General features: G+C 41.7%; 1 protein-coding gene across 8 annotated transcripts in view; it reads right to left on the bottom strand.

Annotated features, from left to right (window-relative positions):
• The window catches only part of LOC103359323 (RNA-binding protein Musashi homolog 2), a 249,750-nt gene that overhangs the window by 48,552 nt on the left and 173,448 nt on the right, over positions 1–27,750 (bottom strand). For all 8 annotated transcript variants that reach the window (XM_008284605.1, XM_008284604.1, XM_008284606.1 and 5 more), the window contains 2 exons: positions 13,891–13,973; positions 622–736 (listed from right to left, as the gene is read on the bottom strand). In XM_008284605.1, coding sequence (XP_008282827.1) covers positions 622–736; positions 13,891–13,973 — 198 coding nt within the window. The remainder of the gene's footprint in view (positions 1–621; positions 737–13,890; positions 13,974–27,750) is intronic.

Here is a 27,750-nt window from a genome sequence, read left to right as displayed (position 1 = left end):
AGACAGGCGAACAGGCAGAGGTTGAGTAGGGAGGCAGGGAGGGAGAAAGTGCAATAGTGTTAAATAAAAAGGGCCACAGGCATGGGCTGGATGGTAATGAAGAGGGGTGGGCCAGCAGCTGAGGTCCCTGTAGATGAGATCTCTCCCTGACATGTGTGTCCCCTTCATTACGCATTAAGGGGGGCACAGTGATGAATCCTTAATATGACATTACACCAATTTTCCTCTTCATTTAGCCTGCTAATGTGCTGGTCTGCTCCTATATGCCCAGGGGCTGCCTGTACCAGACTCAACCAGAAATAGACCACAGTGGCCACTGGTGGCACACCTTGAAGCGGCCTAATTAGGGGCAGCGCCCACCTAATGGGGCTATCTAGACAAGGGTTTGCATAAGTTGATTTTTTTAGCAGGTAGGAATTGATGACTGAATGGCGTGCATGTCTGACACCCCGTTTGCATATCTACAAGCTGGTTAAAAAAAAAAAAAGAAGTGTCACCTAAAACATCATTTTTATGTATTAGGCGTTGCTTGACAGACATGTTTCTGTCTATGTAGATCACTTGTTTGGGTATTTGCATCTGTGTGTTATAGTGAGAGTGGATGATGTGTGTATGACTCACTCAGCATGCCCATCCCCAGCATGAAGGCATCCATGGTGTAGGGCAGACCCCTGGCTCGCCCTCGTGTACCTGGTGGGAACATCACCTCCTTGGGCTGGGCCTTCTTACATTCTACCTATGTACACAGACAAACAAACACACACACAAAAATGCACGGACACACACACACAAACACGCACACACACACACACACAGAGAGACAAACCATAAGACTGTGTAGGTACACAACCAGACAGATCTGACAGGGCTGTCTCAGCTCTTTAAGGTGGTTTTCTATTTGACTTGCACAGTGCTAGATGTTTTCCATAGAGGAAAAACAAGACTGAGTCAATCTGAGCACCTCACATTTTAGAGGAAAGTCTCCAAGGAAAACTTACAATCATGCTCCTCCTGCATTAAAGCAAAGGTTATTGCTCCAGTGAGCATGTGCTCAAAGCCTCAGGGAAATACAAGCTAAATACTTTCCAAGAGTTTCCGAGACATCAAGGTAGCAGAAGCTCTGTTCTGCAGTGCCATTACCAAAGTCCCACAGTGTGGCAGTGTGTCCAGTGTCTTTGTGAAAGGCTTTTTGTCTTTTTATCTAAACAAAGAATAATCTTCAAAGCAGTAACCTCTTTTGACAAATCAAAAATCCTTTAATTTAGGTTTGGCTAAGGCAGCTTAAAACCTGAAGCTGATCACAACATAAATGTGTGTTTTGAAACCGAGTAAGCTTCTCTTTTTTTGTTTGTGTATTGTGTATTTTGTGTATTGTTGCTGGGCTGAAGTCCCCAGTGTCCCACAGTCCAATTCCACCTGCAGCACTCATCTCTTTCCTGCATTTATTTCTCTCACTCCAGTTCTCACACATACCGGTTTGTTCATTTCCCATCTTGCAAGACTGACATCTTCTCCACCTACATAACACATATCAAATGAGGGATGTGACAGGGGCAGATGAGGAGAAGGGAGAAGATGAGAGTCCTATTTACCACGTATCTATCCTATCTCTATGAATTATAGAGAAGCACGAGCGGCTGACAAGGGTGGCATGGTCTTGTGTCTGTTGGTTGTTCTTTGGTAGGCTGAGTCTGTTCACCATGCTGCACAATCTATTTGCTCCACTGCCTGCTTGGCATCAGCCTGTCCATCTGTTTGTCTGTTTGCCTCCTGGCTCTTGCCTGCTTCTCCCTACTGCCTCCACTTAAGCAGGGCTTTCTCGGCTGCTGCGATTCACATGTCATCCTGGCCTGCTGCACAAGACAGGCTACTGCGCCAGTTCTGTGTACACCTCAACCAAGGTATAGCCTGGCATCCATACAAATAGGCTTGCAACTCTGACAGGCCAGTGGTGCACATTACTATTCACACACAAACTCATACATGCACAGTGGTAGACACAACATGCTATAGCAAGTTACCAAACTAAAGAAAATCTTCACGTCTATACGAAGTTGCTGTGCTGAATGCACAGCGTAACAAGCTCTGTACACTATGTCCAGCAGTGAGCAAGACATATAAAAAGGGAACACTAATGAAAAAGGTTTCTATCACAGTAGGGAAAGTTGCTGCGTTGCAGAGCTGTGATTTGTTGCTGTTAGCAGCCCTTTTATTTGAAGCAGACCAACTAAAGTACACAGTTCCCTCAGCCACTTTGTAGCTGTCACAGCTACTCTGCCCTCCTTGCTCGGCTGGTATGGTTTGACATTGTGCTGAAGAGAGCACAGGCACTCTTATCGTCAGAGAATGACCCCCGGCGTGGAAGTAGGAGCCGGGTGGGACAAATGGGTGTGTTAGAAATCTCAGCACACTGCTGGGATTTTCGTATGTTCACATGGCTGAGTGACAAATACAGTCGAGTTCTGCCTACACTGCAGACATGGCGGTGTCTGATCAGCGTCCTCCAGTAACCTCTGCCACATCCAGCGAGTTGGACGCTCAGGTAGCCTGCTGGGAGTAAGACAGAGCCGGGTGTGAGTCATGCCTACATGCTCTCAGATGCAGGTCTTTGATATTCAGAGCGAGGGCTCCTTGTCATGGATTTAAAACCAGTCAGGAGCCAGGTTCTGTGGTGGTGTGAGTGTGTGGGTGTTCACCTGCTTCAGACACTCAAGAGTGTGTGAGGGAGGGAGGCAGGAGCTTTCAAGAGTGAACTAAGTCAAAGAATGAAGAAGACAGACAATTCTGAGTCTGACAATGTACAGCTGTGAAAGGTTCAGTAGCTGTGAGCTCACAGATTCAAATTTTGCCACGTGGGATGTTTTACAGAATGAACCTTTTGCCACACCGTTTTACAGGTTCTCCTTTTAGCTGGAAGTATTTTCCAGAATTACAGCTTGTGTAGCTTGTCAAGGACTCTCGAATTTATGAAGGCAGCGCAATATTGTGTTGTGAAAAGTATCATGATCCACAATTTAAACATCATGAATGGAGGTGTTTGAGCACCATTATGCCCTGTTGAGAAAAGGGACACCCCATTAACCTGCCTTGCTTTTACTGCCAGGAAAGTTATAACGTTTTGAGCAGAAATAGCACCCAGGAGATCTGAGAGCCTCGAACACACACAGATGTCCGGTATGAAAGCCAGGTGACTGCTGAAGTGGATTCCTGCCATGCGGTGTTGACAAGGTATGGTTACCTCAGCCTGCGTGCTTTCGACATACATTGAGATGTTTCCTCCTCTGCTGCGCTGATATACTGCAGTTGATAGCTTATCTTTGAGATTCGTGTCACTCAATAGCCCGAGATAACGTCAGGAAGGAAGGAACGCTTAAAGTCAAAGAGCAGAGCATGCAACCTATGCAAGAATCTTAAATAAATATTTTTACTGAGTTATGTGAAACCTTGGACGAGCATTGCTAGCCAAGCAGGAGGTTTAATTGGAGCAACGTTGTCAGTTAGACTCCAGTGTGCAACATGCAACAGTTTGAAAAAAAAAAAGAGCAAGTCTTGGCTCTTGTCCAAGCAACCTGTAGCCCAGTTTGTCGTGAGTATAAAATACTCCACAGCAGCATCAGGTAACGACCCCAAAACACGGTGGCCTATAAGAAGACAGATGTTGACATATAGTAGCCAGCAGACGCTCAGCTTGGAAAATGTAGCCTGATGACATAAATTTAGGTCTGAGGTAATTACTAATGCTCGTATTTACCTGATTATGCTTTGTAGGGAATAAAGCTGGTTAAAAAGTTGAAAGGGCTTTTTGGTGTATTAATTCAGTTTTTGTTTTTTCACAGTAAAAGCAAAGGTTAAAGAAGTCTTGCACCTTGATAACACTCCCATAAGGTCTTTTTTAATGCACTGGAAGACACAACATAAGCAAAATAATCAGTCAGCACCGTGGCTGAACGCTTTTACCTTGAAACTGTCGTGTACCGCTGAGCATCTGAAAAACAGATTCAGGCTTCTGGGGCTTCATACAAACAACAAACCTGAGGAACCAACCAACTGCCAACTTGCAGGGCGTAGCTTTCTGTATCATTATTCTTCTTCAAATTGAGTTTCAAATGTATTTCTGAATTACTCCAAGCTTACAATTAGCTAATTTGTAGCATAGAGCAGTTTTACAGGGTTTAAGCGGAGCATGAGGCGAGCTGGTGTGCTTGAGCTGCAGCAAGTGGGGAAGGGTGCAAGGAGAAAGAGGCAGGGACTGTTTTCATGGGAAAAATACAAATTTAAATGCATAAATTTGACACACAGAGATAAGACTTTGGGGGATTTAATCAATGAATGGAGATGGGCCTCAACAATGTGACGTACATGAGAAGAATAATCCATAAGATGCAGCGTAAAGAGACTAACTCTGTCCATGCAAATTCTTATTAATTTGAGGGTTACAGGTAAGCAAGAAAAACAAACAAACAGACAAACAAAAAAACAGATGATCAATTTGTTCTGTTCTTGTCTTCTTCTGGTTTTTAAAATCAAGATTTAGGTCTTTTCAGGCGGGTTATTTCCTGTAACTAAAAATAAAACTAACAAAAAAAAACAACCTACGCTTGATATTGAAATTACAAGGCACACACATGCACATGAAGCATACACCAACATGGACTTTCAGGACCACTCAAGCACTACTTGATGAGTGGAGTAATGCAACCCACAGATGAAGAATGAAACAAACAACCGTCTTTGTTTTTGATGTACAAACCCTATGATACAGAGCGGGGAAGCGCTCCAGTTATGACCTTTTCAATACATCTCCCATACATATTAACCTTGTAGGTATAAAGGGAAGGTGTGGGCGGGATGGACTGGCAATGACTGTCCTTCAGGGACGAGTGTTGTGGGTGTGGTGTGTGTGTGTGTGTGTGTGTGTGCGTAGAGGGGGAGGTGTACGGCTGCTATTAGCTTCACCAGTGAATGAATTCCATCAGTAGACTGGCAGACTGAAGAAAGGAAACAGTGTGATTCATTTACTCCAGCTCCCACTCCCAGCCGAACAGTCAAAACACATAGACTGAATAGTTAGGAAATGTCACGGCTCTGACTGCCCAATGTCAGGCATGGTGGTGTGAGATTACTCAGTTAAGAAAAAAGGTTTCTCGAAACCATTTAATGAGTTGGTTATTTAAGGAACAGAGTGACTGGGAACTTAAATTAAAACATAGTGGTCAGATGGTGTTCTAAATATAAAAATCTGACTTTTAGAGTTAACTGAATTTATTAATGTTGCTGTGGGGAAGGTTTATGTGAAATGTCACGATTTAAAACAGTTTCTGTTAATACAAGCCAACCAAAGGCTTTGTTCTCCCACATGGAACCAACAACAAATATCTGAAGAGACTGGTCTTTCTATAATACTTATGTTAAGACCAAAACAAAAGAAAAAATGTATGCCACTAAGACATAAAATTGTTGTTTACAACAGACATTGCATCCTGACTTGCTTGTATCCATTGCCAATTTGAAAAACAGGACAACTGAGTAATGGTAGATGTGTGAAGTTTGGATAAAGCAAAATGACGCCTTCAATGGCCAGCAATCTCACATGAGTCATTATGTGGTGATGATATCTCTGCATGGTTGTATAAAAGCTAAAGGATACGAGGTCATTCTAAGGACAGGTGCCCCCCTGTGGTGCCCACATTGTTCTCTTGTCATGCGTCTACATTTCCAGATGATATTGTCCCCAGACACACTGGGAGACACATTCAAAAGTGAGACCATGATCATCAGGTTGACGTCCAATGGCTTCCATCACTTCCTCAATCAGCAGATCTGAACATCATCGAGCTTTTATGGGACATCCTGGAGAGCAGAGTGCGGAGTGGATTTCCACCTCCTTCATCCCTCAAAGCTTTCCTTCTTCAATGAAGGGTAAACATCCAATTACTTACAGTCCAGAACTTGTAAGGCAGCACTCCATGAGGGACTGAAACTACTCCGAAGGGTGGTTCTCCTCCCTTATAAGGCACTTGATGTTCAAAGGCTGTTAAAGATTTTCCCTCTTTAAAAAAAATATTTTCCAAGACATTTCCAACAACCCAGAGACTTAAGTATTTCTCTGTAGAAATCTCCTTTAAAATAGTGATAACGAGTTTAGTCTATGGCTTTAACCAAGTGTGTCCAGGGCTGATTTATCCAATATAAGACCCAGAAGAACACCACGCACACACTTGACTTCATGGCTTCTAATTTGAAGCCCTGAAGTCAAATGTCTGCAGATTGATAAAGTTATGTTAAACTAAGTGCACTACTCCTGGAAAATTAAATCTTATTAAGTGTCTTGCATCATCAGAAAAATACTGCGAGTAAATAAAGTCTCTAAACAACATCAAATTGGCTCCTTTACAACATTATGTTTGACCTATTCAACTAATTTAATTTCCTTGTGCATTACAGGGTAACCTCACCCACTTTAATATGGCTTGCCCTGCTAACCAGAAGTGACAATATGGTTTTTCCACACCTTGTGCTGCAATAACTATAATTGTGTTACGCTACACTAACGCTGGGTGTGATCACAAACACAACAGACCACACCCAGTTAGGAGGCTGTGCTAGGTTCAGGAACTTGTAGCTTCCAACTCATGGACACTGAACCTGTCTCTTTATTTCTTTTGAAAAAATATTCAGTGGATTCACTCTTTAAATGTGAGTTTTGTGGATGTATTGGTGCCTTGTGCAGGCAGCGTAAAATCATGTGGGAGAGAAGATTAGCAGTATTAGTACAGAGAAAATTTCAATCTAAAAACATGATTTTTATCACTTTAAAGATTTTATACTGTCCAAATTCCCCCTACAATATTCCTATATATTAAAGAAACTGCAACGTTATCTTGTAGTGTATGGGAACTTTAAGTTTTACTTGAAATCAATGGAACTACGTCCCCTGTTTCTCAAGCTATGCTAATTTAATTTTTAATTTTTTAAATATATATTTTTTGGGCTTTTCTGCCTTTATTTAAAGCAGGAGAGATATACAGGAAAGGGGGGAGAATAATGGGGAGAGACCTGCAGTAAAGTGTCGTGAGTGGGTTTTGACCCCTTGCTGGTTTGTTGGGGACTTTTGGCCCTGTTCATGGATCACCCGCTCAACCAGGTGAGCACCCATGCTAATTTAATTTGACTGTAATAATACTAATGCAGTCGTAGATGTCTGGAGTATTTTACAGCAGGTTTATGGTATTTTCTCCATAAGCTTCCGGTGCAATATTAGCACAAGGGTTGTTGAATTTGTATAATATTATTTGGACTTTTATATTTTCACGAGCAGAATCCCACAAATGCCAGGTATAACTTGTACCATGTATCTGTAGCCATACTGTATTTGTCATGTTTCCCTTTTCTCATTAACACAATCTTTTTTCCCTCTCCACAGCTAATGCGAATTAAAACAATATTCCACCTAACCCTTTCAGCAAACATAGACTGCAACTATTTTTAGTTTTTTTTTTTTTACCCAAATACAGCAATTTCAGTATCTTAGGTGTCGTACTTGGGAGACCTTGTTAGGCTCATTAGCGCTCTCTCTAGTGAAGTCCCAAAACACTGTGCTAGATACTTATCTGCCGACTGCAACACTTTAGAGCCCTCAAAACCGAGTTAGAACAGTCTAAACGGGGTACAATAATTTTAAAATCGAGCTACTTATGGCAACTTTCAACTTGTTCCTGTCTGAGTCCTAACATTTACAAGAAGTTTAAAAGTCCTCTGTAAAAGCATTTAGATCATCGAGATTAGGAAAGCTTCAAAAAAGTACTGTACTGAGAAAAAAAACCCTCAAGCACTGAAGGTAAAGTGACGGTGTTTAAGATAATGCCTTTAATAATTTATTTGTTAATTAACTTCTACATTCGGTGGGACCACCCTTTACTTTAAAAACAGCACAAAGGCACTTGCACAGTTTTCGTAGGGTACTTGATAGATCGGTTGTTGTAAGAATCTTGGTGAGTTGCCACAGTTCTTACGGTGATTTAGGCCGTCTCAGCTGCTTGTGCCTCTTCATGAAATCCCAGACTGACTCTAAGATCAGGAATCTCTTGGGGCTGTACCATCTGTTGCGGCACTCCATTTTCTTCTTGTCAATGAAGATAGCTCTTTATGTCTGAGGTCATTGTCAACGAGCACAGACAATTTGGGACCACTGAGATATCGCACTGATTCAAATGCATAATGGATTAAAGTCAAAGCAACAAAGTTTTGCACAGTGAGTTATTTTCCACATTAGCCTGCTTGTATTCTTTATTTTACTGTAACTACACCACCTCTTGAGTTAATCTTGAATTCATCTTCTCACTGCAGATATTCAGTAATGATCATTACTACCATTTTAGTGAAAACAATGCATGACATAATACTGCTGTATAACACATGCTGTATCCACAATAATGTATGAGTTAAATTCTCCCTTCAAACCCTTGCTTGAATCAATATGATGTGCAGAGTACATCTGCATCCAAGGTATATATTATGGGCTGTTGTATAAACGCCTACCTATATTTCTCTTCTCCACAGCGTCTTGGAGAGTCGGAGCTCATTCTCCTTCTCAGCGCAGTAATTGGTTGGTCATGTCAGGAAGACACAGTGAGAAATTGACGACTAACAGAAAATTCCTCCCTCCTGTTGTGATCATTCGCTCGAGCTGAATATTAAAAATAACACATTAAAGAACATTACCTTGAAGCACTTGACTAAAACCAATGTGAGTCCATTTTAATGGCACACTGCTCGCTCATCAGAGCCAATAGTTGATAGGTATTATTATGAATTAGCTGCGCATGCATAACAGCAGGGTGGGGAGTGATGGAAAGACTCCTGTCTTAGAAAACAGACTTCGCAACCCCCTTTTCTTAGCTGTAAGAAGGTGCTGCCTTACCACGGTACGATATAGACATTCACATATGTGGGGGGAGTGATAAAGCGTTAAAAAAAGTATTTGAAAACTGTCAAGCCATCCTCTGCTTATTGATTTTTACTCCAAAATATTTACTGGTTTTAATTCAAGGGTAGGTGCAGCTGTAGCTAAAGGATGTTTCAACAATCTGGTGGAGCCCTGGAGGGGATAATCAATACTTTTATCACATCCTACATTTACTAAAGCAGGGCGATGTAGAAGTCAGTGCAGCTGGTTGGGGCAGGTTATGAGACTCTTGCTAAGCAGCACCCTATTTTTAATTATATATGAGGCAGAATTCACAGTGACAGAGAGGACATGCTCCGGAGAGTGAGGCCTCGGTGGCACGAGAACACAGGGTGATTGACCAAGTCACTTAAAAGGTCCAGTCACTCACATCTGAGTGGGCACTGACCCACTACACAGCCAGAGCTCTTGAGAGGACGGGCAAGGAGAAGGTGGGGTGCCCTGTACATCCACAACTCTCCCAAGTGGGGTGGAATTTCTGTCTGCATCAATTATTCAGGAACCATCTTAGATAACACTCATGGGGAGGATGGATGAGGTCTATTTCTGTATAGTACTTCATAAGGATGAAGACAGGAGGCATTTTTTATTTTGTGTTCTGGTGCTTCAGACACCGGATAACTAGTGCTCTCCTATGTGCAACTAAGGTAAAAACCTTCTGTGCCTTTGAAAAATGCTCTTAACACACTCCAAATTCTTTTCTCTTTGCCGACATTCCCAGATGTCAGCACTTTGTAGAAGATCTGAGGGTCACATGTATTTCCTGTATACAAAGATATTTAATGTACAGCAGGTGTTGCCAAGAGGGACCCTTACAAAGGTGACAAAAGCCTTAGAAAACTGCCTCTTGTGCTGTCCTTTCACACTGTAGCCCCTCAATAATTCTCATCTTTTCTGTTAAGGTTTCTGGGACTCCCAGATGGGTCGCATGGCTTCCTCATGTGTCACAATTTTTTAAAGAATAACTACACACAGGACAGAAATACTGCTTTTTGCTGTCGTGTGCTGGTTGATGCATTTTCTGGGCCCCGCCCTGCCAAGTGTCACGACGCACAACGGTGTATCACATCGCAGCTGCATGTGGTTAAAAGTGCAAGAGACGCGAGCTCTCCGGTCCACATCGTAACAACTTCTCATTTTACACTCGGCATAGCAAAAAGGTTTGCTAAATATTGATAACAATATTAGTAACTGTCTTTAACTGTGACACATCGGTAAGTCGGCTGCATGCAATGACTGTTGCATCACAGGCAGCTTTGATGTTGCTGGCAGGGTAAAAAAGAGAGAGGATGGGAAAACAAAAATAGCCTTTAATTTCTTGAATATCTCTCTCTGCCACTCTTTCTAAACACACACATATATATATTTAATCTCTAATAATAATAACATTTTCAGTTGCAATGTATGAGGTGGGGATACAGAGCAACTTAGGTGCAGAAAAAGAATAAAAAAAAGCAAGTATTATTATTTAGCTTACTTGCTGTCTTAAGACAGTAAATCCCAACAAAATGCTTCTTTTAAAAAAATGTGGAATCAGAATCAGAATCAGAATCAGAAGAATTGAATGAATGAATGAATATTATTGTATCCCTATGCTAACAATGTCAAGTCAGGTCGTCCCTATATAGCATATTCAACGTTTGAGCTCGAGGCCATTTTCAGGTTAATGTAACAACCTTTACTGTGAGGCTCTTATCTTGGTTATTAGAGGGGCTAACCATATCTTTTCAGAACACTGACCAGGTACTCTGTCATTTGTTATGGTAATACTTCCAGATTTATTATATCAGCCTCTATATAAAGGGAAATATTTTGCATCGTGATATTGTTCTGCTTTTAATTTCAGATTCATGATGGTGTGATTTACTATGACTCACAACTAGAATCAAATAAATATTATTCTTGCACATCTTTTGACCACAACTTTGGACTCACTGCAATGAAAAACAAATCCACTCTGCAGTGTTTATGTTTCACACGAAGTGGGATAAAATGTCAGCCCTGTGTTGAAGACAACCCAGAAATAATTTCAAAACCGGATTACTCTTCGGGGTACAGAGAAGCAACTAGTGTCATGTAAAAGGGTAAGTTCTGCTGTATATTTTATTATGTGGTAGACTTGTGTTATGAAACGATGTTGGTTTTGTGACTTTTTCAACCGAGAGCCAGGAGAAAGACAATGGGTGAAGACATGAGTAAAGATGTTACTTTACAGAAGTTTGATCTGCTTTCATAACAATATTACTTCTGCCTCCTTCTTGTGACGTGATGTTGGCCTGCAATAATTGCACTGCACAGCTAGTTACATATGCAGATATTAACACATCTATGAAACGACAAGTTCATGGGTAACTCAAACAGGAGGAATGGGGGCTGAGATGAATGCACAGCTGTATGCAGGTTGTAACTATGATTAAATCTGATGTAAATTCAAGATTTTTTTTTTTTTTTTACCACTGACACTTTGTCACACCGACAAGTAACAAGCACCATTGGAAAGGTCAAGTTGTGTGGTTTCATTTGATATATGCTACACCTTGCCGCTATAAGTAGTTAGAGAGCAATTCATGCGGATGAAAAGTGCGTCTGTCAGGCTCTCTGGGTTAAAACAACAGAAGTTGACGCATAGTGCTTTCCAATTTTACTAATTTAAATGCAAAGGTCAAGACCTTACAATATCATAGCAAAGCAATGGGATAAATGGAAGAAACTTGCTGGTGATTTTGCAAGTTTGGAGGCATGCATCCCCTGGGGCAGCACACGTGCTTTCTATGAATCGAGGAGATCATTGACATTTTCCCACATGCCTATCAACAGTATTTTAAAGACGCTTCCAATAATGCTGAAGAAGAATTTCTGCGTGACATCCCGTTCAGTGGATATAATGTGTATTTACTGCTGGAATGGAAATGCCAAAGATTCCCTGGGCAATCAAAGTTGGCAACGGTGATGGCACTATTTTTGAGTTTGAATCCACTCGAGCAGATGTTCCCAGCAGCTGGGCTAGCTACAGCGGACCGACTGTGTACACACCTCACCGCTGACCACGCATATACCATGTGCTCATTTTCTCCCATAAAACCTGCTAGACGGCGATGTAGCAGGAGATTTTATGTGTCTTATACTGTCTGATAACAGGCACTTGCTGTTGGCTACGATGCGCAGCGTGTTCCGTCAATACAGCACAAATGGACTGGCCTTTGTTTTAAGTGCTAGACCTGTCCGACAGTTACTCTCATCTACTTTATGCTCTCCAGCCCGTGAGCTGCGCCAAATTGTGTTTTGCTTAATCACTTGTTGAACACTGAGCAGTGTTCAGACTGTATTACTTTGCGTATTCATAACTTGAATAATTGACTTGTGTTTTTCCAAACACTTTACTTAATTAATGTTGTGCTGCAAATTTAATAATGTATTTATATATAATAATGTATGTTGTGAATTAATAATGATTACTACACTATTGAACTTTTTTATTAAGCAAATTCAGACTCCTAATTAGAACTACTGTTTACCATCCAATTATTATCTAATTAGAACTTCTTACAACTAGGCTGTGGAGTTGCTCATTTTTCTACACGGTAAAAGTTGGAGAGGAAAACAAAAAATAACAACCTTCATGTAGAAATGTTTCTAAGATGAAATATTTCCTAAAGAAATACTGTCAAACTGAATCATTTTCAGAATTAAAATAGACAGAGATTACATTAAATGTGTAATAGCAAAGCCATCACTACTCTCCTTGTTTGCACTATTTCTCTTTATTTATATGTACATTCTTTATTTTTATTTTTTTCCTGTCTCGTATATGTGTACCTCTGTTGAATGCTGCTACCAACGATATGAATTTCTCCACTGTGAGATAAATAAAGGCATATCTTATCTTATCTTATGTGTGATATTTGTGTGTTTACACAGCGCTACAGCTACATGTCAAAGGGTCTGCAACATCTGCAACAAGGACATCCTCCATGCGCAAACAGTTATTTCTGTCACACTCTGGCTTTTTTGTGTTCCAGTCTTGAGCACTGACTGTGATGCAGTGCAGAGACATGTAGGGATGCATACTGGGGTCATATGTGACCTGGACTGGTCCCTGGTGAACATGGTTCTACTACACTGGCCCTGTCAGTCAGATAGCCAGTCAGTCAGTCGGCTTGAGGAAAAGCCTGCGAGAGAGAGAGCGAAGACACACAGCGATGGAAGGAGCCCCACTGAACGGCCAGTAAGGCGAGTATTCCCTCCAGTCAATCACAATCCACAAAACCGCTCAAATGATGCAGGATTTCTCAAGAGGCCTGCAGGGTGGAACTGGGTGAAGGAGGACCTAATGTCACACTCGCTACACTGAGGACGGTTCCTGTCAATTATCATAAGTCACACGATGACTTAGAAAACTGCTACTGAACTCTGTAGAGCTTTGAGATGACCATATTACTGGTGTAAATAAAACAAGCATCACTGGCACTCTGTGGAAGGTGTTAATCCCTGACTAATGAACTCTGCCTCTGCCAGTAGCTTCCCTGTTGCATCCCTGGACATCTCCACCTGTGTGTGTGTGTGTGTGTGTGTGTGTGTGTGTGTGTGTGTGTGGTAAGGGATTCAGAAGGAGAGGGACAGGCTCCACTCTCCCGTCCCTCAGCCTGACAGGCAGAACTCAGCCACACAATTTCACGGTTTGTGGGCAGTACACACCACTGCTTTCCCATCCCTGAGACCCAGAGACCCACAGAGTGTGTGTGTGTGTGTGTGTGTGTTAGTCTGTGCATATGAACATGAACACACACACACACACACACACACACACATATGCACAGACACACACACACACTCCAGCTATGCTATTAATACTAGGGAAAAGAAGAAATCAAATATTAATCCTTCAACGTCCACCTGAAATTGAAAAAAAAAATGTGTGGACTTACCATTTTGTTATTGATTTCATGAAAATGAATTTCACAGACTTTCTCTACGATGTCTTCACTCTCAAAAGTTATGAAACCAAATCCTATGCAGAGGGAAACAGAAGGGAGGGGAGGGAGAAAAAGAGGGAGAATACGAGTTAGCGGTGAGCCTTAACAAAACTTCAGTAACTAAAAGAAAATGCACCACAAGATGGAATATTATCACGAGCCACATCCAGGAACTGTGCGACTACATCTGTGGAGATTGGCTTGGGCATGGAAAAGAACAAGTGAACAAGACAGACATTGTCCTCTTTAAATCAGGAATATGATGAAATCTGCCACATTATTAAGGGCACTCAAGGACCTCTTCTACAAAGAGAAGATGGAAAAACAGCACAAAGCTCATTTAATGAGATTCAGGGAACTAGGGCCCAGCATCTGAATTTCATTAAATGCATTTTGTGTTCTTTTTATTGAAATCTCACTGTATAACAAGCCCTCATTTTTATGTTAATACAGGCCTTAGAATAAATGTGTCGTTGACAGTGGGATTTTCATGGCATATTTATAGTATAAAAGCTTAACCCCCCCTTTTAACACAAAGACAGAGAGACAAGATGGTTTTAGACTTTTGAACACAAGTGGATTGCAATGCTCTCCTCTGTGTTTCGATGGCGATACACAAAGCAATCTGGCTTCTGTATAGCTGAGGTTGAAAGGAAAACAGATATTCTATTACTTTTGCAAAAGAGAAACTGTTAGTGAATAAAGCAGCAAGTGAGACTGAAAGGACATGAGTTTCTTTTCAAAACGGCAAACACCCAATGAAATAAAATCACCTCAGATTGAGCTTAAACAGCTGTCACTATAAACATCACGCCATCTGACGGGCACACACTCCACAGACAGCGGCATCAATCCGCCATCACCGAGCATTAGACGATACAGTGGGAACGGTCGCCTACTGGATGCGGGGAAAAAGCACTAACACGCTAATATGAAACAACACTTGTTACTTGAATAAGCTGGATAAAGGTGAAGACAAATCCTCGTGTTCAGGCATCAGCCCGCAGTCATCATCCACTTCGCAGGACAAATCTCAAGGTCAAAGACTCAGGGAGAAGCTTTTTAGAGCCCAGTTTCCTGCACATGTGCACATATTCACTTAACAACCCACAGTACTGTGTATACAAATAAAAAGGAGATTTGTCAACCGCCAAGAGATTTTGCTGTATTTATTATTCTGAGGTAGTTTATCCCTTTAATATCTCTGGCTGTGTGTGGCCATCGCTGGCTATGCTACAAATCAATGAGCAGAACTGTTTTATGGCAGCATAGGATTTGCAGAATTTTGGAATCAATATGGTTAAACGTCTTTATTTGTTAGGTGTTTAACAGAACTGATAAACCAATCCCCATTTGGTTAGTGTGTGTATATGAGCCATACTGATCACACCATTCATCAGAAGGAGAGTGTCCCCTGCCACACTGCAAAACTGCTCAGGAAAGGCTCAAGGTACCCGACCAAGAGCCCGAGGCTTTGATCTGGCGTCCAAATTCTCCAGATCTCGATTTGATCAAGCATCCATGACATGTGTTGGAACAAGCCTGATCCATGTAGGCCTCTCCACACAACCCACTGGACCCAAAAGATCCGCTGCCAATGTCTCAGAGTCAAACACCACAGTGTATCCTCAAAAGTCCCACGTCCACGGTTGGTAGCACAAGGGGGACGTACACAACATTGTACCGTATCTTTTAATATTTTGGCTGATCGATGTATATCGCATATGCTTGAACATATTCTTTAACCATATCACCCACTCCAACAGTATGCATATTGTCTGGTAAATACTTATCAGCTTAAGTGTCTTAATCTTCACATCTTTGCAGGAATAGCAAAACGAAGTGTATTAAGGTACATTAGTCTCCTAAGCAGCTTATTATATTAATTCATCAGATCATGCAGAAAAATACAGATTTCTTTGTCAGGAGCTGCTCATGCTGCTTACTACAGAAGGCAGCCTATCACAAACACTGACATTTATAGTTTTGTCATAAAGTCTTTATCTCTCACTCGCATTTTTATTTTTTCTTTCCTGCTCCTCCTTCAGTTCCTCCTCCATAAATAACAAAAGATTCTCCTCGAGACCCTTCTTCTGACACAAACTAGAACATATCAAAACAGTCTTGTCAGAAGAAGGGTTGGAAACCTAATGTGTGAGCTGATTAAACACGGACAACATCTAATCTAATGAGATCTTATGAGACAGAATATCAATTTCCACTGAGACATCTCAACACTGAGTTGTAGGGAGAGCACATATGAGGGAGGACGAGGGGGGGAGGCGAGGGACAGGTGATGACGACAGGCAGGAACAAAGAGGGGGGAGAGAGAGAGAGAGAAGCACCCTCTTCTCCTGCCCACACCCCCACCTTCATGGCAGCGCAAGGAGCACTTTTGACAACCAACAAATCAACCGCCAGGAGTAATTTGTCACAGAGGAGTTTAGGTAGAGCGAGTGGAGTCTGGGGGAACAAGGAAGGAAAGGGAAAGAGAAAAAAGGTGGAGATGAAAGGAGAGGGGGTGGGGGGTGGGTGGGGAGAAAAGACAGAAAAAAAAAGTGACAAGGAAAGAGGTTAACACACATGGCCCCTGTCGCCGCACTCCTTCCTGCTGCTACAGGCAGCTCCTCCATCAACTGACAGGACATTTTCCACTGCACCATTATATCCACTGGGGTCAGGGCCAAGCCACACCACCACAGATACCACCAGCAGGGCCCTTCCACCCATGACTGGATCTGTTTAAATGAACAAAAAAGACATTTTGCTCCAGTGTAAACTACTGTTAGAATGTTTCTTGTACACACACACACACACAAAAAAAAATCCACCACATCCATATTTTTTCTCACTCCTTGGCTCAGCACACACCTCCTTGATCAGTCCCCTGTGGACTGTCTGAGCCTCAGTCCCTGCCATTGCAGTGCAGTTCCTCTGCTCTACTATCCTATTTTACAGACCTTACAGACAATTACAGGCCACAAAATAGCACCAACAGAAGCATTCCTCTCTCTCATCGTCCTTCTGCAGGGTGTCAGCGGAGCGAGATTGTCCTCGTGTATCCCGGCCCTTCTCCTCCACCTATCCACGCTCGGCAGGAGGCTGACCTCCACGAAACTATTAAAGACTGTCAGCGCTGACAGACACAAGGACGGAGGTGTCAATATGCTCACACCGAAGAACCTTCCCACAGCTTAAACAATAACCTGTAAATGGAAACACATGGCTGTCTTATAGGAAGGCTGATAATAGGTGTTATGTGGCTACTGCCTGAGGCCTCTTGGCTGCACTTGCTCACACTTATTAGCCAGAGCCGGGCTTGGCCTCATCTCATCGCTCCACGGAATCGGCAGGGAGCCTACTTTCACGGCCTTTTACCAGCTTCATCATACTCGGTCTTTATTTCACACTCAGTGCAGGTTTCTCTGCTTCTGTTGCCCCAATGCTTTTCACTCACCTTCACCCCTCCCAGCCTGGTAGAAAAAAAAAAATAACAAAAAGGCTGATTCTGCCAGAAGCAGAACTTGCAAATTGATGCAGCAGTGTTGATTTTGGTGGCATTACAGCTTTAGAATTATGCGCCTTTCAAAACGTACATGCTTCTATGACATTTTTACTTTAATGTGTGATTATAACATGCACATTCACGCGCATTAGGAATAGTCTACAACTAGAGGAAAAAGCACTGCCTTTACATGTTCATTTTCAAAGTGTTTTTCGAAGAGCTAAGAAAAGTAGAAGCACCATTTTACTTAAGGTAATTGTCGTAAAGATTAGTGAGCACATGAACACACAAGGGGCAGAGATAACGGTGACATAAATATACGGCTGCTGTATGCACCAGGCATTCCCCAACTCCCCGATGACTGCAGCTAAATATACTGCAATAAGTACATGAGAGCGAACGCAAAGCACATATGTATTAACGCTGATATACAAGCTATACACCTCGAGCTCATTACACACCTTTCTAGGTCAGTGTGAGGCATGAGTAGAATTAAAAGAAAGAGATGTGACTTCTTCCTCGCCGTTAGTGGGACTCTGGTTGGGCTCTTATGCTACATGTAAAGCATGCTCAACACCCATAACCACTCAGTAAATAACCCCAAACAACAATCTTTAAGGACAAACTGCCATCAGACATTGAATAAATAATCTATGTTATTTCGGTTGACACACAGAGAGCCTATAAACATCAATAGCTAATGCTGTGACAGTAGGGGCTATATATTGCAGCTGATTAAAACTGCATCTAAGGAGAGGAGTCTGACTACTGGTCCTGTCAACACACAGTAAGGAAGTGGGGCAACCTGGAGCAAGTGTCAGTCGTGTCTCCTGGGACACAGCACGGAGGAAACGGAGCCCCCCCTGACATGATTTGCAGAGACAAATACTACACAGGCACAAACAAGGAACACACGCACGTGCACGCACACTCACATGAAATCCCGTGCACGTGTATACGGTACGTTCGCCTGCCAAGGGTCACAAGTGCAGCCCACCTGGAGCTACAGCTGATCCACCTATAGCTCCTCCACTGAATTGTTTATCCTGCCCTAATTATACGTGATCAAAACGTCACCTGTCCAGGCAGGAGAAAGTCTACAGGAAGCTCCCGCGCTGGCTGGCTGTCTGTCTGCGTGCCCTATCCTCCAAGCCCCATCTTCTTGTAATGCAGAGAAGCAGACAGAGGCAGTCCGAACACCCACGGCACAGTTAGAGTCCTTTGATCAGTATTTCCGTCTGCTATTACTAGAGATCCAGAGCCCCGGGCATTAATCCCCTGTTTAATACAGTTAACGCCATGAACTCTCTAACAGCACAGGGCACGTAGAGCTGAGAAAAGAGAAAGAACGCATTGGAAAAAATATATATTTTTAACTATAAATGTTATTGTTTCCTTAAAAAAACTTATGTCTTGATTTGAGCACAAAAATCATGGAATAGTTTAAACAGCAACACTGCACCAGTTCACCAGCCTCTGACAGAGTAATATAAACATGCACTGGTAGCCTGAACATGTTATCCTTATTCTGATAAATCACTGGAGAAACCTTGCATGTTGGGTAAACTTCCAAGGGTCATATCGCCATGTGGGACTAAGTGATCGGTCAAAACAAATTATAGCAAATGAATAGTCTCATTTTTACCTACACGTTGATACCAGGCTCACCTTCCGGTCATGGTTCTTTCTGTGTCAAAACAATTTTTTAATATATTCAATTTAGCACTCACGAATCTAGCCTGTGGCTGTGAAATAGAGAAACATTGGTGTTCACGTTTTATGTAACAGCTTGGACAAATTACACTGATCAAACAACTTTGGAGCATTCAGTGCTTGTTTGAGAGTCTTTCAGATTCTACTCTGATAGTGTTAAGCTCTTGTTCTTTCAGTTTGTACTGTCAGCCTGTTCCCATCGCCAGACTGTGAACAGTGGTTACCATTTTTCTCAGCGCTTGTTGGGTGTTGACTCTTCAAAAATATATATTCGCAGACTGACATTACGGCAGCAGGAAGCTTCACATTCTCATGATGGCTATTTGGAAAGATGCTATTTTCAAGACATTGTGATTATCCTGAGTGGTATGTTGCTCATGACAACAGCATAAAGGTCAATTCAAGATTTCTGCATCCATAAGCGTACATGTGATGTACATTTCGTCATCCACTGGAATCCACGAGGGTCTGCGTGGACTTTGAAGGTGCTTTGAAGTCCTGATTTCTCCAGAAATCCTGTGTTATGTCTTTGTACTATGCAAAGTTAGCTATAGAAAAATATCATGTTGCACTAAAACAAGATTCTGGCTTTAGATGGTGACACATGGATACGTAACGTAAAATTGATTTGGTTGTAGTTTTTAACAGAACTCAAATGTGTTTTTCATCCCTGACAATTATACGTGATTATCCCCTCTAGTTATGCAGGTATGAGGGTTAAAATAATTCTGAAAAACAGCGCACAAATTATCCATCCATTTTCTATACACCGCTTAATCCTCATTGGGGTTGCAGGGGGGCTGGAGTCTATCCCAGCTGACTCAGGGTGAAGGCAGGGGACATCCTGGACAGGTCACCAGTTTATCACAGGGCTACACTTAGAGACAGACAACCAAGCACACTCACATTCACACCTACGGACAATTTAGAATCAGCAATTAACCTCAACATGTTTTTGGACTGTGTGGGAGGAAGCCGGAGAACCTGAAGAGAACCCACGCTGCACGGGGAGAACATGCAAACTCCATGCAGAAAGATCCCGGGTGTCCTCACCGAGACGCGAACCGGCGACCACAAATTAAAAAAATGCTAAATTCTGACCAACCCCCTATGTGATTCAAGGGCTTGTAACTCCGCAAAATACTTAGAATAGTATGACAGTAACATTTTACATGTCTGCAATAAATATACTAAAGTTGAAGTTAAAGTCAAAAACAAAACAGCTAATTCTGAGCCGATCAGGTGGCTACTATTCAGATTAGGTATATGTCAAATGGAACGATGCACGGTTGACAATTATTCATAGTAAACAAAACTATAGACTTTGGGTATTTGTTAAGACAGAGAAAAACACACATAGAGAGAGATTCAAAGACAGACACACAGAGATAGAACGGGTCTCACAGGCATACCCAGACTCCCTAATCACAAGTCACGACACTAGCTGATAAAAATCCAAAACAAATAAACGTGACTGCTTTGATGCATGCGAGTCTGTGGGGGAAAGAGAAGCTGGACGATGTAAAATTAATCCCTTAAGTGTACAGTACAGTGAACCATGAGCGCTGTTTCAGACAAGACAACATTCAGAAGATAACACTGATAAGATGTTGTTGGTTTACTACATAAATACATCACTGTATTCTTCCTGATGCATTGTCTCCTGCTTGCAGTGCACTTTGTACACACAAACTATTCGGTCTGTAAGGACCATTGTAAAAATGCATTCCAGGTACATACTAAAGACTGCAAATGCAACGGCATATATAATGGCACAATTTTCCAGGTAAGTGGCAATACAATACAAAGCATGGAAACAGAGCATGTGTACTTTCTTGTGTGCTTTATTTACTAGGTAATAAGTGTCTAACTTAACTATGTAGCCTCAATATTAATCGAATGGGCCCTCAGCCTTAGCAAGCTGTGTCTCTTTACTGTAATGTAGTACTGCATAGAGCGCATTAAACAGATCTTGTTGCTGCAATAGAAGAGTTTCTAATGTGAAGTGTATAGGTTTAATATGGTGAGCAGTTCCATTTGGGATCCGTTAGTAAGATGATGGTGGAAAAAAAATAAAATAAGAAAAATATGTCAAACACAAAACACTTTGCGTAGGTGTGTAAATGTAATATACCCCTTGGGACTCCACCAAGGCAAATCTCTGGCTGGACTTTGCACACTGTGCAGTATGTCAGCCCTCAGTCGGTACAAAACATAAAGGTGATGATTACCGTACTGTATGTGTAGGTGGCTGCGTGAGCGAGCATCAGGTGGCGAAAGAGCCAGGCTTAAAATTGGGCCACAATTATCACACACAGCGTTTTAGATTGTTAGCAACAGTTCCCAGGCTTTTAAATGCTGGAACTTATTAGTTTAGACAACATTTAAAAGGACATCTCATTACTGATTACTGAGAAATGTCATAAAGGAGCTTTTAATAACAGAATGAAATAAAGCATCAGGCCAGAGAACAATTAGACAGAAGCAGTGTGACTGTAAATTGATGTAATTAGATTTCAGTGTGATTGCGGTTTTCTTCACGCTTGGCTTTTATCATTTTATGGTGCCCCGATGACTTTGTACCACAACTCGTTTCAGAATCTTTTTTTTTTTTTTTTTTGAATATTCTGGCCTGATCAGTTACATTTTTCCATTAATCTTGATCTCTGAAAACTGCAAATGGAAAATAGGACTTTTAACATGGATAAATTGGTTATGGAGTGTTCAAATAGCCTTTCAAATTAACAAAATGATGCTACACCAGAGTAGAAATAGGACCCGTAATGTGCAGTGGGGAACATTTACATCTATAAGACCAGGCCGAGTGACTTGTAAATGGATGGACGGATCTACTGTATGCTTTTATTAAATGTTTACAGTAACAATATGTCTGCTTCCTCTGCATTTTTCTGCAGAGCAACTGGGCTCAGCATGCATGCTGAGGGAACTAGTTTGTCTGTGCCTCTATGTAGGTCAGCTTTCAGAGTTGGCCATCAATTTCTACTGTCCTACTTAAAGAGACACCCCGTCTTCATACAAACACACACACACACAAACATGAGGGCACACATTTGTAACATTTGGATTACATACGAGGACTGCAACCTCGACCACGTCATCGATTTTATTTATGCTTTAATCACAGGGCTGGTTTTAAACCTTCGCCAGGACTTATCGCTGATCGTAACTGTGACACCTACTGGTCAATACAAATGTGGGTTGTCAGTACATGTCGAGCTGTAGTGTGGTCAGCGGTAATAGCCTTCTCAACAGCAACACACAGCGCACACTTGTGAAATGAGTGCAACTCTCTCCACCTCTTCAGTATATGTTCAAACACTCTCTGACTCAAGAAAGACCCTCATTAGTGCCAAACAATATACCCATAAGTGTGAATTTCTCTGCTTCTATATGATCACAAGGCTGCTCTAGTAAGAACTGAATGGAAGCAATTATCCACAGAGAGGTTGACTAACTACTTCTTTACTCACGTGCACCTAGACAGCAGGCTAAAAGGAGCGCATCATAAAGAAAGGAGCAAAGAATAGAAACGTCAATTCAAAAAGGTGAACTGTCCTTTAATAAATATGAATACAATTTGATTATTTTAAAACTGCACGCTTTTGGAAGTACAAAGGTGCATGAAGAAGGACTTCACAGAAATAAAGCGTGGCAAAACAGCACGTACATCGCCACGGGGCAAACCACAAAGTGAAGTAAGTGACTACAGCAGAGGGAATGTGATAGGAACGTTTACCTCTTTTAGTCAAATGTGGGTGGCCAGAGAGCTGAACTTGTTCACGAGTCTCTATCTGTGTCATCGGATAGGATGGAGGAAAATCAACGTGCAGGTCAAACCTGACTTGTCTGTTTGTAACGAAACTGAAGCTCAGGACTTTACCGGAGGACTGAGCCACCTTCTAAAAATGAGTATTTGTGGAGCAAACAGGTGAGACAACAACCTCTACAGAGCAAATTTTAGACCTTTCAATTACTTCATCTTCATGATGTGACGTGTGTGATGTATCTCTTCCATATATAAGTACAAGTGTTGAAGATGTGCTAGTATAACTGTATCATTTAATACAACCAGTAAACAAATAGTTAAAAAAAAAGAAGCACCTAAACATATAAATAAGTAAATACTGTAGTGCCCACAGCCATTAGATAATTATACAGTAGGGGTACACTGAGTGAAACACGTAGGTGTAGTAGTGTAAGTGTCGTAGGTGGAACAAAGCACCTTAAAATTCAACCAATACACACCACTTGAACCACAAAATTATATCCTGACATCATGGCATTTCTGGCCATTTGGTAAATCAATTTTTGTCCTGCACCACTGTGACTGGCACAGTTTAAAATTTATAAGATGACTGGCTGAGAGGTTAATGATTACTCACAATATACTCAAATTCATATTCCACTTCACCCACCCATTTCACACATAGCACACTGCCTCTTTATGACAAAATGCACTTTGAATGCACCCTCATTGTCCTTGCACACGTGTCCTAGCACTCTGCAACGGTGATTGTGCTGTGAAAGTAGAGCTCTGTGTGGTTTTTATGCCTGTGAATGCCTCATGCATTCCATGTAGCCCAGAAATGTCAAGTAACGGTACCTGAGATTTAGATTCTGACAGGTGGGTTAGACTGTAGAAACACATGCTTGTAATGCAGAGCCTAACAAATACAGTAACTATTTTTGCAGTCGCAATTAGGTCATGAGACACTGGGGCTGGTTCCCACAAAGCTCAGTCCATTTAGGAAAGCAAAAAACTGCTCCCTGTATCTCTCTCTGCAACTTTCCTTCTCGCTCTATTTCTAAAATCGCACAACAAGCCTCCTCTTGACGCTGGGTGTGTGTGTGCATGAAGCCTGGGCCGGCTCCAACCAGTGCATCCAGCTCACAGCACTGAGGCATCACCCAGAAACATTAATGAAAGAGGACAGAGGTTGTTGTTTCAGTGTAACTGCAGGATGGATGGCATCATGCATAATTTACATTAGAACATGTCAAACATGTCTGTGTTTATTCTCCGTCTACATTCAAACACACTCTAATTCCACCAGATTAACACTTGTATTTAGTATTTGCAGGCTTTTTCCACAAGCGTAGACTTCACAAGTGTTGGACTAAATTCAAAACAGATTTATGTGACACCCATCCAAACGAAAAATTAGAGGTGAACAGTATGTTTTGTCAGGGCCGATTATTTACAGATTATTAGTAATCAAGGAGATCGATATCCAATATTTCTAACAACATACATTTGCAGGAAAAATCTAAATATTGGGGTCAAAATGTAGAAAAACACAAGCTCCAACACAAAGCTTTGTTGAAATGCTTTAGTTCAATTAAATTTCAATTATGTGACACATTTTAAAATTAACTTGTTTTGTCAGGAATCGGCTCAAAAGTACAACAATCGCAAAAATGTCAAATATCGAATCCAAAAATTGCCCAAAGCAATAATGGGTCAACCTTTACCAAACATATAAATTCCTCAAAGAGACTGGGTCCAAAACAGACCTGAACCGGCTAATTAGACTTGATTGGAAATGCCCAAAAGGACTAAATACAGGAGAAACACCAATTCTAGCAGCTCAATGACACGCAACAAAATAAAGTAGCGGTGCTTGTTATTGCAGGCAGGTGGACTCATAAAGATATCTAACCTACAGTACGCGCTGCTGCAGTTATATGGTCGGACATTATTTTTGTTTGCTGACCAAATTACAAATATCCCCCTGTCATCTTTGTTTAATTTCTCCGTCTGGCCACAGTGAAATTTAGTTTGACAGTGTTGCAACAAAACAAGTTACTGTGAACCTAACCTAATCGATGAAGTGACCTCTATCTCTGATAAGGTGATGCAAAAATTAATGCTCTCTCTTCTGGACTAATCCAATTCTGTTGGCTAATATCCATAGTATAAATAAACACATGCCCACGCACTGAGAGGAGGAAAGGTAGTGACCAAGGGAAGGAAACAGACCGATAAAAGTGACAGAGCTCCTCTGCTTTCGCTGCCGTTATCCCTCCATCTCTTCATGATGCCACTGTACTTGCCTAAAGGCATATTGCACTTGTGTGGGCTAAGACAGCAGCACAGCTCATATTCTGAATACACACAATTTAAGTAGCTACAGATGAAGAGACCATGGACAAATACAAGCAAGGTTAGGTAAACAGTGCTGAGGATAAGACTGTAAGCCGGCAGCACAAGTGGTTAGAATATGGGCTCTAAAACTGTGCAAAACCAACGTGACCATAATTGCTCACACTGATAGAATTTCTTTAGCACAAATGGAGTATGGGTGTAATGAGATACAAAGGTTCGAACCACAAGGGGATTCTTCATTCAAGAATGTCAGACTCTTTTGTGCCAGGCAATAGGCCGAGCTTAATAGATGTCTCAATTTCTATCACATACAGTAACAACCAATGTGGGGAGGAGGCGGTGGGAGGTGGGGGCAGGAGCCTCTCCAAAAGGCTCTGAGTCAGTGTGATGAATTTCTTTTGAGGTGTGAAGCAACGTGGGATTCCAAATGAATGAAACAGATATGCACCTTTTGTGTTTTCTGACCTATTGATATAGATATCAATTTCATTAAACCTAATTAGCATTTCTCATTCCTGACGAAAGTGGGGGAAAAAAATCTGAAAGAGGAATAATAAGTAGCGAGGGAATGTGTAGAGATGGAAACGCAGATCACTAAGAAGTTCGCTCGTGGGAAATAGTTTTTGGTCGGAATGGGAAACCCGTCCATGCCGACGCCTTCCACTGGAGCCTCCGCAGGGGGAGGATTCACTCAGGGACTTAAAACTATTTAATCAAAATAATCCTCTGCAAACAACAAGGCTTTGAAACACTGAGTTACGTGCAAGGAGGTTTCAAAGTAAAATTGATGTAAGTGAATTAGCCCTCTCATTGCCTGTATGGCCAGATTGTTATTAATATTTAAGCGTGGGGTATATTTAAAGGCGTGACACAGTAGCAGTTCATCTGAAATGAAGAACACTGATGATTCCACTTTGCAGAGGGCCATTACCATTTAGTAGAGATTGCTTCCACTGAGTGAGCCAAATGCTTAGAGGCGGAACTGCCACTTGTGTTTACTTTACAGATGCTGTTATGGTGTTACGGTGAAGAAGAGCACTGTTCTCTCAAAAAGCCTTTCCCTTTCTCCACATGAGCACACTAACATAGACACACGGAGGCGGCAAATCATGACATCATGCAATCACCAAGCGATGTATGATGATGTCACCCTGATACTATTGACCCTTGTAATCAAGACAGGCTTCGCTGCTTCATGAACGCCCCTCTTTCATCAAACGTCTCTCTCTCTCTTTTTCACACACACAAAAAATTCAGAGCTGTGCGGCGCACAAAGTATAGCAGCATAGTTCAATTGCAGACAGAATCTGCTCACAACATCCAGGGTTCGTTTAATTGCTTACTTGCACTATAATTGGGTATATAATTGGGCATATATAAAACGATAAACTGAACACAGCGCAGCGTCTTCATGACTTCAGAATATCCTTTCATCAATGCCTTTGGGCAGTGATTAACATAGATGAGAAAGCTCCACTGATGGCCATAACCGCTGCTTATTTATGTCTTTGTTGAAGTTACTCATCTCATTGATTTGTGTTGGGATTTTTATGTAAGCTCTTGCGAAGAAACACCTGAGGAACGGTAGATAAAGGTCATGATCTCAAATTAGCACAGCTGCAAAAGGATGACCATAAGGAGTCACAACAAATATAGTGAAGGAGGCTGTGGAGATGCTCCAGCTGCAGTTTAATTGGCCTGTTCAGCGCTCAGATGAGGTTTACGAGCTGGACCACCCAGACTCCAGCCTCTTTGCTTCAGCTCTGCCGCTGCACACAGCAGCGTGCAGCCCCGGCTGCTCCTTGCTTCACTTCATTACTGATACTGTACTGCTGGCTGGATTTCATCATTGTTGTGTTACTACATTGTTGTGCTGTGTGCTGCTTGTTAAAGAATTCTAACACCGCAGATAGTAACTGAGCTGAGACAGCTTATCTAAGTGGGAAAATTTATTTAGAAACCCTGACCTTGATCAGGACATTTTTTTGGTGTGTCTTTTTAATAGAAAACCCTGTACAACTCTTAAAACGCTGTTTGCAATATTTCATCATTCTGCCAGGCATGAAAAAAGTGCCTTCAAGTACCTACAGGCCTTGTGATAATATATGAACGTAAAGATACTTAAAGGCTCTAGTGGAGTTTTAGACTTCTAGTGCTGTGGAGCTGCTGTGTTTTCGATAAGTGCTGTTTGCAATTTTCGTTGTGGCTTGCACGAACATGAGGATGCAGGTGCACATGTGTCACACAATACAGACGCCCAGCAATGATGTCACACTATTCTACTAATCTACAGGTGGCAGTAACACACCGAGACAACCTGCAGTGCACCAAAAAAAGCAAAGAAGCAGAAACACTCCAAGATAGTAATTATGGATGTGGACAACTCTGGATTTAAAATACGTATTTGCTACAGAGAAGGTAATGCACCTGACATATTTGTTACGCCTCTAGGAAATGAAAAAAAAAA

Source organism: Stegastes partitus, unplaced genomic scaffold, assembly GCF_000690725.1.
Source record: "Stegastes partitus isolate 25-593 unplaced genomic scaffold, Stegastes_partitus-1.0.2 Scaffold366, whole genome shotgun sequence".
Taxonomy (NCBI): Eukaryota; Metazoa; Chordata; class Actinopteri; family Pomacentridae; genus Stegastes; species Stegastes partitus.
Note: the sequence above shows the minus strand (reverse complement) of the source record. Positions and strands in the feature narration are given on the sequence as shown.